We start from the raw sequence: 13,221 nt of genomic DNA on the forward strand, positions 1-13,221 counted from the left end.
CAAACCAACAAGCTTACGCAAACCTTAATACCAGATATTAATTCAATACTGAGTATTTCCTACATCACATGAACCCAGAATTCATTCTAACTAGTTTCTTTTATATTTGAGTATTTACGTAAGTGCTTCATTTCCTTTAAGCCAAATAAATAGAGCTCTTTTGCACATTAATGTTGGCAGTGCTACACATCTGTAACATGTACAAACACACAAACACAGGGACCTCACAGTTCCATTCCAACATTTCAGTCATGAATCAAGTACAACAATGTAAAACTAATCAGTTACAAAAGAGGTTGGATTCAAATTGGGTTTCTGGCAGATGGGACAAATCAAGATCACCGGTCTAGATGGCTAAATCCTTTTTACTAATATTTATTTTACTTCCATTTCTATTTGTAGCTTTTGGTGATTTTAGGAACCAAGTGCAACCTTTCTCTTCCTGAGGATGCCCCACTCTTAGATAAGAACAGAGTTTTTTGGTTTGGTTTTGTTTAGTTTTTTCTGTTCCTTTCCTCCATTTAACATCAGTAGAAGTTTTAAATATCACAAAACTGATTTGGCTGTAAATGGAGAAACAGTACCAAACAAAATGAAATTAAAAACCCAAACGACAAACAGAAAATCTTAAATAAACCCTCAAGTTTGGTCTTGGGGTTTTACATATACCAACAACACAGGAGACCATAAACAAAGTACTTAACACAGCAAGGAAAGCAGTACATGGTGCACAGGGTCCCAAGATAGCCCTGCCTAAATCCTTTGTGCAGACCCTAACAGGTACTGTGGCCACACATTGTTATGATAAAGTATCATCTTTCTCTCACCCATGGGTTCATAGCTGTAATCAGATCACTTATCCAAAATGAGCCTCAGAGGACTTAAGGGACAGTTGAAACATTTCCCATTTTTAAAGACAGAAATTCAAGACAAACAAAACACAAACTGCACACACAAATGCTAGCATCCACAGGAACAAACGAACCGGTTCACAAATCAGAAAAAGTCCAACAACTCTTTCCTCTCTCCAACAGTGCACCCCACTCAAATACAAAACAAGTTGGCTTATTCTGGAGAAAAGCCCCAAACAGAGGGAAAAGTTCCCAGCTGTACACACCGGAGCAACTTACCCTACTGTATGGAGCTTGTTGGCTCCCAAACGTCGATTTGTTGCTCCAACTGTCAAGCTCTGGGGAAGCCGGTGCCACTTTGGGGAATTTTGAAGGGAAAGATCCTCAGGACAAGCTGTCCCGGAAGCTGCTAGGGACTTACCCCAAAATTCCCCAACCAGGTCTGGCTAGCCTCAAGTAGCAAGGCTCCTGGCTGGCTGCGCCAAAATTTGTTAAGAGTCCAAGCTCGTGCTGCTCACCACACTACAGGCCAATAAATCAAGAAATGAGTTGTTGGGGCGAGGAATAGTGACTTTATTCAGAAATCCAGCAGACCAAGAAGATGGTGGCCTCACGCCCCAAAGAACCATCTTGCCTGAGTTAAAAATTCAGGCTCCTTTTATACTAATAGGGGAGGGAGTAGCGTCAAACACTTCTGATTTCCATCAGCCCCTGAGGCGATGTGTTAAATTTCTTCCTCCCTGCAGTCATACACAGATGGGCCTGGTCAGGATGTTCCCTGTGAGCTAAACAAAGGTATTTTAGCTTAATGCTCATTACCTGGGAGGCAGGGTTCCCTGATATGGGCCATTATGTATAATTTAAGCTCACAGGCAACATCCCTTTAGTGATTAGCTTGTAATCGAATACAAAGGTTCTTCCCTATTACATTGGTTTTCAAGGCTTACAGTGGAGCTGGAAAGGTGGGGGGGAGAGATGAGAAAAGAATAGGGCAAGTTAAAAACATTACAAAGCTCGCTGTTCTTAAAAAAAGATTGTTTTTAATTTGTTTTATGTAAATACTCCCTGGATTACTGTAAGCCTCTGGTTAATTTCCAGAGTTCTGAAAAAAGTTGATTCTGACCATATTTTTGTCAGTTTTCCCATGATTTTTATGGAGAATTTTTGGAGGTCTTGGAGAAAGTCAGCGATTTTCTTTGACATCACTCTTGACTGCTTCTTATAACATGCTTAGAGTCTGGGGTTGATGCCATGCCCCTCACTGCACAATACACACAGTAAGAAGAAAATGAGAGATGCAAGTATCTATTTTAGAACAGCACACTGCAAGGTGAAGTTAAAGGAACGTGGGAGTGCTTCTCCAATTCTCTGTGAAGGAGGTCCGGTTTTTTGGATTTTTGTTTGCTCCTTAACCTCATTCATCATGATATGTGGTGCTACTTCTGCTACTTCCTGTGACTAGTTCACATGCAACTTACCGTACAAGTTCAACAACCTGAACTGGTCTATACCCCATTCGACAAGAATTCTCCACTGATCACACTCTTGTAGGTCCAGGCGATGCCCAGTTGCTTTAAGAGTTTCTAAACACTGTGTTTCTTTACTTCCCTTGTTGCCAAGTGGCAACAAAGTTTGAAACCAGCAAACTTTGAGTAGCACTTAATTAGGAAGCAATCTTCAGTAAGCTAGTATGTGGCCTCCACAACCACATTTTAAAACATATGTATTGGTTTTCTCCTAAATTCAAGCATCATGGAAATACATAATATAAAAAGTGAGGATTCCTCATATTCCCACAGAGTTGAACACTGTTAATATTTGCTATATATATGCTACCAGTTTTCTTCTATTCTTATATGTTTGCTTTGTAAAAATGAACTTATTCTACATACATTTCACAAACTATTAACTTATTTGTACATGTTCCCTAATGATATATGTATATTTTCCTCATTCTTAACAGCCACAGAGTATTCCATTTCATATAAATGTGATAAATGTTAACCAGTCGTTAGGTGGCCATCTAAGCGCAAGTCCCATTTTTCAAGCTAAGGCATTATAATACACTAGAAGTAATAAGTGTCAACTCTATATTGTCAAATCTAATAAGCAGAGTAAAGCTTGCCATCCAAGTAATTTCTAATTATCATTTTAGGGTGTTTCCAATCTCTTGCTATCATTAATATGTCAGAATGTATCCTTGCCCTTCAGGCCTCTGCCTTTACACCCGAAGAATAAAGTCTGGTAAGAGAAACTGCCATCCAAAGAGGCTGTTCCGGTCAATACTCTGTTATGGCCTATATGGGAAAAGAATCTAAAAAAAGAGTGTATATATTTGTATAACAGATTCACTTCGCTGTACACCTGAAACTAATACAACATTGTAAATCAATTATACCCCAATAAAAATTTACAAACAAAAACCCTGCAGAAAGTTAAAAAAACTTCATTTGCCTCCTAAAATTTAAAAAAACAAACAAAGAGGCTGTTCTGGTTGACACTGCCACCCACAATCCATAGCTCACGGGCCCAGCCGCTCCGCAGCATGTGGGATCCTCCCAGACCGAGGCACGAACCCACACCCCCTGCACCAACAGGCAGACTCTCAACCACCGCGCCACCAGGGAAGCCCTCCACATCCTTTTGAGCTTGGGTTTGGATTGGGAGAACTCAAAAGTCATTAGAACCCAAATCAAGATATAAGGTCCATATCTAGCTGGACAATAGCGAATGTTCCAAGCCAGAACACTGGCTATTCCTGGGCCGTTCAGAAACGTGTGAAACCAATTCTGAAAGAACACCAGAAATATGGGGAGCAACTAACTCATTCCACAAAACACCTTTTCTTCTAATTTCCCCTAAGAACAAGTAACTTCCAGCAGGATAAATAAGCAATGCCATATCTTTACAAGTCATTTCCTTTTTCTTTAATCCAAAATGTTAAGCTAAATGCTATTTAAACATGTTTAACTTTAATGGTACTGACTCACTCGTGGCAGGAAGGAGAGAAGGGCCGGCGTTCTGACCCACTACCGCCAGTTAGGCCTAACCCAAGTCTCTGAGTAGAGACCTGACAGCAGCTCCAGCAGCCAACAGGCAGTGGCCTCAGTTTCTCCATGACCTGATTCTGTGACTGTCCAGCAGAAACGTTTCTCTGAAGCCTCTTTCAGAACATGAAGCAGCTCAACTGCCTGGGCCTGCCCAGCTAACCCCTCAGTCAGGTTGGTCTGTTACCTTCCCTGATTGCTGTAAGAATATTTCAAGGAAAACGCAAGGAACACATAAGCTGAACTGTGGTCCTCCCTTGGGGTGTCCTTGAAGCACTGAGGTGTCTGAAAGCTGTGTATAGCTACTGCGGAAATAGGCTTTTAAGAAATGTAGCACAGACACTAACAGTTCTCAAGAGCTCCTTGCTGACATAAGCAGTCATAACGTGAGAGCAGCACATCTGATTTATCACAGGGACTTACCTGACCCCCAGTGGGTGCCAAGGTGCTGGCCTCTTGTCCCTGAAGAGTGGACACTCGGGACATAACACAATGTTTCCACGCAAACAGGAACAAACCCAGGGCTCAGTGTACACATTTCACAGCTTTTTATTGCGATTCAGGAAGAGCCTGCTGGTGGCAGGCATGCTCACTGTCCCAGTTTGCCCAGGCCTTCTGCTGCGTGCGTGACAGCATTTGTGACTGTGTTGGTCACCGTCTCAGTGACTTCCTTTACCACTTTGTCCCCTGTCTCATGGGTCTTTTTTAAAGCTTCAACAATTGCTGTCAGGAAGAAAGGATATCCAGGTGAGCAAAGTAAACAATTCAAGTCACTCTCTGGGTTGGAGTCACCTGGAGTGGCCTGTGGGATGTGGCAGGCTTGCCCGGTCATGCCCTGGAGGAGTCTGTGGGCAGAGGGCAGCACAGCTCCTGGAGGAATGCATTCAAATTTGCTTTTATTTCTCCAAACAGCTTGCATTTCTCCAACTGTTAGTGAGAGAGCATCTGCTTGTGGGTGTACTACCTACTCATGCTTCATTTTTCTGTGAACTGCCTGTTTATATCTTTGGGTCATTTTTATATTGGTTTATCATTTCTACTACAAATATTTTTGCCCAGTTTGTTGTTTTTCTTTTGGTTTGGCTTACAGTTTTTTTTTCCACTATGGAAAATTTTGAAGTTTTATATTGTCCAATGTACCTAGTATTTCCTTTATAGCTGTTGGATTTTGTCATCGTTAAAAAGATCCTCCCTCCTCTGAGATTATGCCAAAATCTATGTTCTCTTCTATCAATTTAATAATTTCATGTATTTCTATTTAAGTCCTAATCTATCCGGAATCTATTTTGTTGTAAGGAGTGAGATATACACGTGCTTTTTTTTTTACATAGTGATACTCACAGCACAAACATATAAACATTTATGGAAATATGTATTCGTGTAAATATATGATTTTATGTCTCAAATGTTTTGTTCCAGCATGCCTGCACCTGGTCTTTTGTGATGTCATCCTCTTAACATTCCACAGAGAGGACTGTCTAGATGGAACTTGCTTTAGCAAAATATGGCCTGTGACCTCAGATGAGCACAGATAACTATACACCAACTGAAAGGATGCCACACTGGGGTCAAGGTGTGATCTGGTTAGGCAAGGATCAGGCTGCTGCCAGCACCCAGCTTCCCTCCTTCCCCGCCCCGACCTTGGCCGTACCATTCTCTCCAGCCTCCTTGGCAGGCTCCACCGCCTCCTTCACCACTCCCTCCACGATGTCAACTGAAACAATGAGACAAGCCCAGAGTGAGAGCACAGTGTAAGCTGCCTGTCCTCACAGCAGGACCCAGACAACCCTGGATACCCTGGAAGGGGCTCGGGGATACTGCCCCTGCCAGGACAGGACAAGCTGCTCCCATGAAGGGCCCCCAGCTGGCTTCCTTCAGAGACGGGAGAGGGGCCCGGCTGGCAGGAGATAAGCTGAGTAAGCCAGGTAAAGGCGCAGGGCTCTCCATGCCCCTTGGCCAGCGAGGCCTGGAATGCCAACGAGGGACCTGGAGCCAAGGCCGGACGTGTTTCCCAGGTCACCAGGCCTCTCAGGCGAGCTGCGGTCCTGCCTGTGGCCGGACGGAGGCTGCGCTGCAGTGGGAGGCTGAATGTCAAAGCTCCCTCCGGCAGCACCAAGCTCCCCAGAGCAACTCCTCCAGCACCACGAAATTCTCTGCCCTCCCAGGTTGGTAACGGGCTAACCCTGGAAGACGCCACGGTCAGAAGACCTGGCTCAGCTTCTACCTCCTAGAATCACCTCCACCACTTGGGTCCCTCGTGTGCAGATTGGGAGTGACATAGCACTCAGAGAGTTGGTGAAAAGAAAGGGGGTGCTAAACAGCAGCTGCAAAGTTCAAATGAAACACAGACAGGTTTGCAGCCCTTTAGAAAGAGAACAGCAAACTCCGGCACAAGCTGTTGTTCACAAAACGTCCAACAAGTGGGGCCTGGATCAGCCTCCCTGCATCCAGCGGCTGACGTACAAAAAAGGATTTCTGGGTTTTTTGTGGGTTTTTTTGGCTGCATTGGGTCTTCGTTGCACGGGCTTCTCATTGCGGTGGCTTCTCTTGTTGCGGAGCACGGGCTCTAGGCACGCGGGCTTCAGTAATTGTGGCTCGCGGGCTCTGGAGCACAGGCTCGGTAGCTGTGACACACGGGCTTAGTTGTCCCCCGGCATGTGGGACCTTCCCGGACCAGGGCTCGAACCCTTGTCCCCTGCACTGGCAGGCGGATTCTTAACCACTGTGCCACCAGGGAAGCCCCTGGGGACTTTGAAGAAACTGAAAACGTCCTTTGTGTAAACCCTGGGGACTGACTTTGAACAGAATCAGACTTGGTGGTTTCTTAAGCAAGAAATCTTTGAAGCTTTAAAGTTATGCTAAAAATTAAACTCCATCTTCCTTATTCTGTATAGGATACTCGGAATAGTTTGTTTTAATACTGAAGGGCCCCTCCCTGCTTTCCAGAGGGACGGATTTAAGCCACCAGCTGCTCACCCAGCACCCTGGCTCCCCTCTCGCCACCAGGGGCCTCCTCTGAGCTGCCCCCTCCCGGCCTCAGCCACAGACCCCAGGAATGTATCAAGCCCAGGGGGCAGAGCAGGGCTGACAGGGAGGGTTGCTTGGGGCAGTGCACCCCTCATGGCTCCTCCCCGAGGTACCTTCCTCAGCTTCCATAGCCCCCCACCTCCATCCTGTCCCTATGCGGCTGATCAGCCTCAGTGCCCCATGGGGTCAAGGCCTGCCCCAGTCCTGCTGGGATCAGCACAGGCCCAGTCGAGTCTGTCCCAATCCCCCAGTGGCAGGAACGGTGCAGGTGGAAAGGAGCCTCGGGGTCCTTACCAGCTTTCTCGGTGGCCTTCTCAGTGCGGTGGGCCAGACCCTCGGCGGCAAGCTTCCCCAGGCCTCCCAACATTGTGCAGCGACAGGTGGTAATCAAGCAGGATGCTGGGGCCTGAACCAGTCTGCCTGGCTGGGCTCTGGGGCACGAGCCCTGGTCCCGGTGGTGAGTCAGCACAGACGGCAGGAGGAAGAAGCTGGGTGGAGCCACCCCAGCGCTGTGGCTGGGGCAGCGCCCCTCTGGCAGCATGAGACCCACACACCCCATATCCTGGGACCCTGTGAGGGGCAGGGACAGGGAGCAGGGTGAGGCTGGACAGAGGGGTCAGCTCTGGGACATGCCCCTACCCCAAGGCAAGAGGCCCGAGTGCCCTGTGGGATGAGAGGCATTTGGGGACTGCAGCCCTGCCAGCCCCCTAGGCTCCCCGCAGCCTAGGCATGGTACCTAGACAAGGGCTAGGACTTCCAGCCCACTGCCCACAGTCTCCAGAGTGACCTAATCAAGGATTTAGGGTTTTGTGGGCCTGGGGACCTGGGTGGCCCCTCAGGCCAGGAATACAAGTGTAATGGCGGCCGCTGCCCTCCCCGTTGCCAAGGACCTCAGTTCTGGAGAGTGGCTGTGCAGCCTCTCCTGGACAGGCTGGGGGGCAGGAGGAGTCAGGGCCATGCCTGGCCCAAGGCAGAGGAGGACACAACACTGACCAGAAGCCTAGTCATCCCTGGCTTGCAGTCACCTGGTTCTCACACATGGGAGCACCTGAGTGACCCAGCACTGAGGTAGCCAGCATGTGAGGGAACCCAGCCCGCCCTGCGCCTTGGGGCCTGGTCTCTCAGGGGAGCCCTGTGAAGTCAGCAGTGCCCACCCAGGCGCTTCTAGGGGAGTAGATGGAGGACCCCACTACCATCTGGGGAGGTGCTTCTGGCCGTAGCAAGAGTTCCCAGAAAGCAGCTCTACTAGCCCCTGATGCACCACACACATGCTTAGGGAGCCAGGCTGCCTCCCTAGTTACTTAGGATGGAGGGAGATGCCTCAAGTCACATACCACATGCTGCTTCCCTTAGTCACTAGCCCAGCCTGAGCCTCAGTTTCCTCATCTATAAAATGGGGGCATCCATGCCTGCCTGGCCTTGTCACTGACAGCTGCTGGAACTATGCGTGCAAACTCTTGGTAAACTTTTGTTCCCACCCCCTCGTCACTGATGTGCTAGGGAGCGGCTGCTCGGCAGTGAGCCCTGACCAACCAGTGGGTGGAGCAAAGAGTGGCAGGGGTATGAGCCTGCCTTGGAGTGAGAGGGCCTGGAGATGGGACCCGCCGCCACTGGCCAGGAGTCATGGAGGAAAGGCCCTCCCAAGGCCCTACTCAAAAAGTCCAGGCCTGGGGCAGGAGTTTGAGGCTGCTCCCCCCTTGTAGGCTCCCTCATCGCTCAGACAGGTCCAGGAGGGTATGGTGGGGTCTAATTAGTATTTACCTGACACAGGCTTTATGGAGCTGAGGCCCTCCCACATCCTGAGTGGTACCGGAAGGCCCTGGGCAGTGGGCGGCCCGCCTGGGGTGGGCAGTGGATGCTGTAGGCAGCAGGAACTCTGGGTCACAAGGCCACAGCCCCACACGTGCCACTGGCAGGAGTAGATCAAGTCTTAAACAATCTGGAGAGTCCCTGTAAGAAAAAATACACTACTACTCTCTTGCAAGTTTTATAAATATATATGCAAGACCCTGTGGACTCAGAAGGGGCCATGACAGTGAGCGCCCTGGAGCTTAAGCAGGTCCAGATGACTCTGGCCTCCCCGGGCCACAGCCAAACACCAGAAAGCTCTGCTCACAGTATCAGGACAATGCTGCCAAGGGTAGGGGCACTCCTGGGACATGGCTGGTGCGAACTGGTCTGAGAGACCCACAGAGATGCTCCCTAGGCCCATCAGAACCCCTTCCCTGTTTTCTCTGACGTGCGTGTGTCCCCCACCCCCAGAGGGGTCCTTTGCGCCAGGCTCCCTGTCAGGATGGCAGTGTCACCCACCAGGTCTGGGATGGCTTCCAGACCCCACGACCCCTCCCCACCAGGGCCCACCCTGGGGTACTCTTCACCATCCCCCTCTCCTCAGGAGCTCACCAGCTCCTCGACAGGCCCTGATCAGGGCTTGGCCACCCAGCAGGACTCCGGCTGCACTTTTTCCCTCCCTGTCAGACTGCTGTTGCCTTCACCCTATCCCCCCTGCACATGGGACCCTCTCCTCCTTACTGCATGGCCCCAGTGTGAGCACCCAGACTCCAGTGACAACACACCATGGCCCCAGATCTCCTGGCAAGGCTGGGTTCAGGCACAGATCCCAAATGCCCAACAGGGGGAAGGCAAGAGAGCTGGAGAGGCCAAGCGGCCCAAGACTGGACTTGGGCCCCAGACCTTGGTGCTCTGGCCCACATCTAGTCCCACAGGCCTTCCCACTCTAGCTCTGACCAGCTTCCTGTCCTCTCAGCTCAGCCCAGCCCATCTGCGGCTCCCAGCCAAAGAAACTAGGACAGCCCAAGACCCTCCTAACCGGGATTCTGGTCTGAGGGGTTGGGTGACTCCGGCAGTGAGCAGTGTTACTTGCCTGGGTGAGGTTGAGATGACTGACTCAGGTGGGAACCACCCCATCTTGGAAGAAGCCTGGCCCATGCTGGGCCCCAACAGAGCAGGCCTTGAACACAGGCACCCATGTCAGCCTGTCCTGAGTCAGAAGGTCAAGTCCTGCACTTGGGGCAGGGAGAATCGAGCCTTGACAAGAGTCAACTAATTCTCCAAGTAGAATCTGCTCAACAACCCAGTCTGGCAAAGGACCAGCTGACTACATCATCAAGTCAGGACAGTCAATTTTTCAAACAGCAATTTGCCAACTGAGCACGTAATAATTCTGAAAAAAAACAAAACAAAAAACTGTGAGTACTTAAATACTTAGGGCTGTCTTATGTCTGAGGCATGATGATTTTTTTTTCTCCTGTGATTTGAACTTCAAATGCCATGAATGTCAAGAGTTTTATGACCGTCATCCTGCCTATGCTTTCTCCTACTTCTGCTTCATGGACTTGAGCTCCCAGTATATACAGCCCACATATCTTGCACATACAGACCCCTCCCAGCCACAGGGAGACTAGACTCCTGGAGACTTGGTTTGTCAGTCACCAAAGGAAGACTTCCCCAGCAGATCAGCACTCATACATCCATGGGTGTCAGTCGGGGTTCCGGAAAAAATCAGAGGGCACATCAACGGGATACCTGAGGGAAGGGACAGTTCACAAAGGTGTGGACAAACTTAAGGGAACCAATGAGGGATGGCGAGGCCCCCAGCGACCAGGAGCAGTGGGAGTTGTTTCCTCCCTGGGCCTGGAGGGGCTGTAGACCCCGAAGAGAGCTGCAGCTGTAGGAGAGGGTCAGCAGACAGGAGCTGCAGCTGTCAGCAGAGGAAGAGGGTCACTGCCCAACCACGCCCAGCAAGGAGGAAGCAGGAGGAATAAATTCCTCTCCTCTTCTTCTCCATCTCCTTTCAATATCCCCCATTGGCTGAACCCAACCAAGTCCTGAGGGTGAGGGAGCCCGGGTGATGCAGTTCAAGAGGCAGGTTACCAGGGCAAGGGCAGGGAGGAGAGGATGTGGATTCTCAGCAAAGAGAGAACACCAGCTCAACCTGCCAGACTTCTAAGTCTGGAAGCAATGTGGCTGCAGCTTAATCCTTAATTCAGCCCATTTCTCCTTCCTGAAACTCTATGGGGCAACAAGAACACAGGAAGAATTTTTAAAAGCCCATCACCAACTCACACATCAAATTTAACTTTTCTGGGCTTCCCTGGTGGCGCAGTGGTTGAGAATCTGCCTGCTAATGCAGGGGACACGGGTTCGAGCCCTGGTCTGGGAGGATCCCACATGCCGCGGCGCAACTAGGCCCGTGAGCCACAACTACTGAGCCTGCGCATCTGGAGCCTGTGCTCCGCAACAAGAGAGGCCGCGATAGTGAGAGGCCCGCACACTGTGATGAAGAGTGGCCCCCACTAGCCACAACTAGAGAAAGCCCTCGCACAGAAGCGAAGACCCAACACAGCCAAAATTAAATAAACAAATAAATGAATAAATAAAAAGCTAAGCATTTGAAGCTCTTTAAAAAAAAAATTAACTTTTCTGAAGTTACGTGTCACTCTCTCCTCATCTCTGCTACCTTGTTGTCATTCCGTCCTTTCCACTGCCTTCCCACCTGTCCCGTGTAGATAACTGGTCTCTCTGATTCTGGTTTATCCTCCTGCATTTTCTTCCCACAAATATGCAGAGACATGTGCCCTGCATATTTTCTTGCATCCTCCTTCTTTCTTTACAGGAAGGATAGCATACCAGAGATATGCAGTTTTGACTTCACTTTTCTTCTACCTAACAGTAAAAACATACTATTTTTTATATATGAAAAAGAATACCAAAACACCATCACAAACAAAGAAATCCCACAAAACAGTGTGCTTCAAAGGAGGCACATGAAAATTATTACCTAACGTGAATTAAACTCCAACATGAATTTTAGAAAGAAAATAAGACACTTAATAAAAAGCATTAGTAGTTATGAAGGAAGACTGTAAAACAGAAATACCAAAATTCAGGGATGGGATGGCAGACGACAGGAGCAGGCAGAATAGGAACTTACATAACTCTGGAATAAAACAGAAGAAAAAAGGTAAAACAAACCATTGCAGAAATGAAGACTAAACTAGAAGGAGCCACAGTAGGTACCTATGGGAACAGAAATGAAAAAAAGCAAAGACAAAAGAAGGAGTCATATTAAAGACATACACAGTGTTTGGGAGATAATGGCAGATGTGGAAGGTAGAAACCTTTGTGCCCACAACTGGAATTCCCAAAGAAGAAAGCCAAGCAATGCAACAGAGCAAATATCTAAAAATACAATTAAGAAATGTTCCTGAAATAAAAGAAATCTAGAATCAATATGGAAAGGGCAAACAGCATACTAGGGAAAACTGAACCAGAACAATCATCACTGAGACGAACCCTAAAAAAATTATTGTACCTTAAAGGCAAAGGGGTGAGAGGGACAGATTAGGAGTTTGGGATTAATACACACTACTATATATAAAATAGATAAACAACAAGGGTCTAGTGCATAGCACAAGGAACTATATTTAATATCTTGCAATAACCTATAATGGAAAAGAATCTGAAAAAATATGTATATGTAATTGAATCACTTTTGTATATGTAACTGAATCATATACAAAACTAAAACTAACATAACATTGTAAATCAACTATATTTCAATAAAAAAAGATAAAGAAAGCCAGCCAGCCAGAAAGATCAAGTCACTTATTAGAAATTCCAGTGAATTAGAAATCAGACTGCTAGGGACCACTCAACCTTCTGTGGCAGAAAGTGGGGCAGCCATACCTAGAAGATGCTCATGGAAAAAAGTGTGAGATGTAAATTTCAAACCCAGTTGAGGATAAAGTATAAAGGCTACAGACGAACATTACCACACATTTAAGAACTCAGAATATGGTTCACATGAGTCCTTTTTTAAAAAAATTTTTAACTTTTTAACCTTTTTTTAAAAAAATAGAAAATGTCATACACAAAAATAGGACACTGTGAACCCTCATGGAAACACTGCAATAACCCAGGGGGCCTAGCTATAACAATTCTCAGCTCAGATCCCAGATGTCTTCTCAATTCGTCTGAAAATATTTCATTCTTGAGGAAACTTTTAGAGGACTAACTCCAACCAACCAAGAGATAACAGAAAACATTTCAGCAGAAGGAATGGCAGAGCGCTTCTAATATTTTCAGTTGCAGATCTAAGACAGAACAAAGGTGTGGAGGAATGGGATGCAAATGCTATGTGTTTTCACAAAGTAGAAATGAGACAACTAACAACAACAAAAACAAAATAGGAGAAAAGGAGAGAAGGTGGAAAGCAGAAAACTCTGCCCCTTCTCATCTGTAATTTGATGGGAATCAGAGCTGAGAAGTCCAGT

The 13,221-nt window shown here is 47.6% G+C and overlaps 1 protein-coding gene across 1 annotated transcript; it reads right to left on the minus strand.

Annotated features, from left to right (window-relative positions):
- Positions 1 to 4,431: 4,431 nt before the first annotated feature.
- FAM25A (family with sequence similarity 25 member A) lies at positions 4,432 to 8,869 on the minus strand. The gene is made up of 4 exons (XM_060080147.1): positions 8,687 to 8,869; positions 7,220 to 7,495; positions 5,550 to 5,612; positions 4,432 to 4,621 (listed from the first exon to the last, which is right to left on the minus strand). Exons 1-4 carry the CDS (start codon positions 8,721 to 8,723, stop codon positions 4,488 to 4,490), a joined length of 510 nt encoding a protein of 169 aa, XP_059936130.1. The 5' UTR covers positions 8,724 to 8,869; the 3' UTR covers positions 4,432 to 4,487.
- Between the last annotated feature and the right edge of the window lie 4,352 nt (positions 8,870 to 13,221).

Source organism: Mesoplodon densirostris, chromosome 1 (assembly GCF_025265405.1).
Source record: "Mesoplodon densirostris isolate mMesDen1 chromosome 1, mMesDen1 primary haplotype, whole genome shotgun sequence".
NCBI lineage: Eukaryota > Metazoa > Chordata > Mammalia > Artiodactyla > Ziphiidae > Mesoplodon > Mesoplodon densirostris.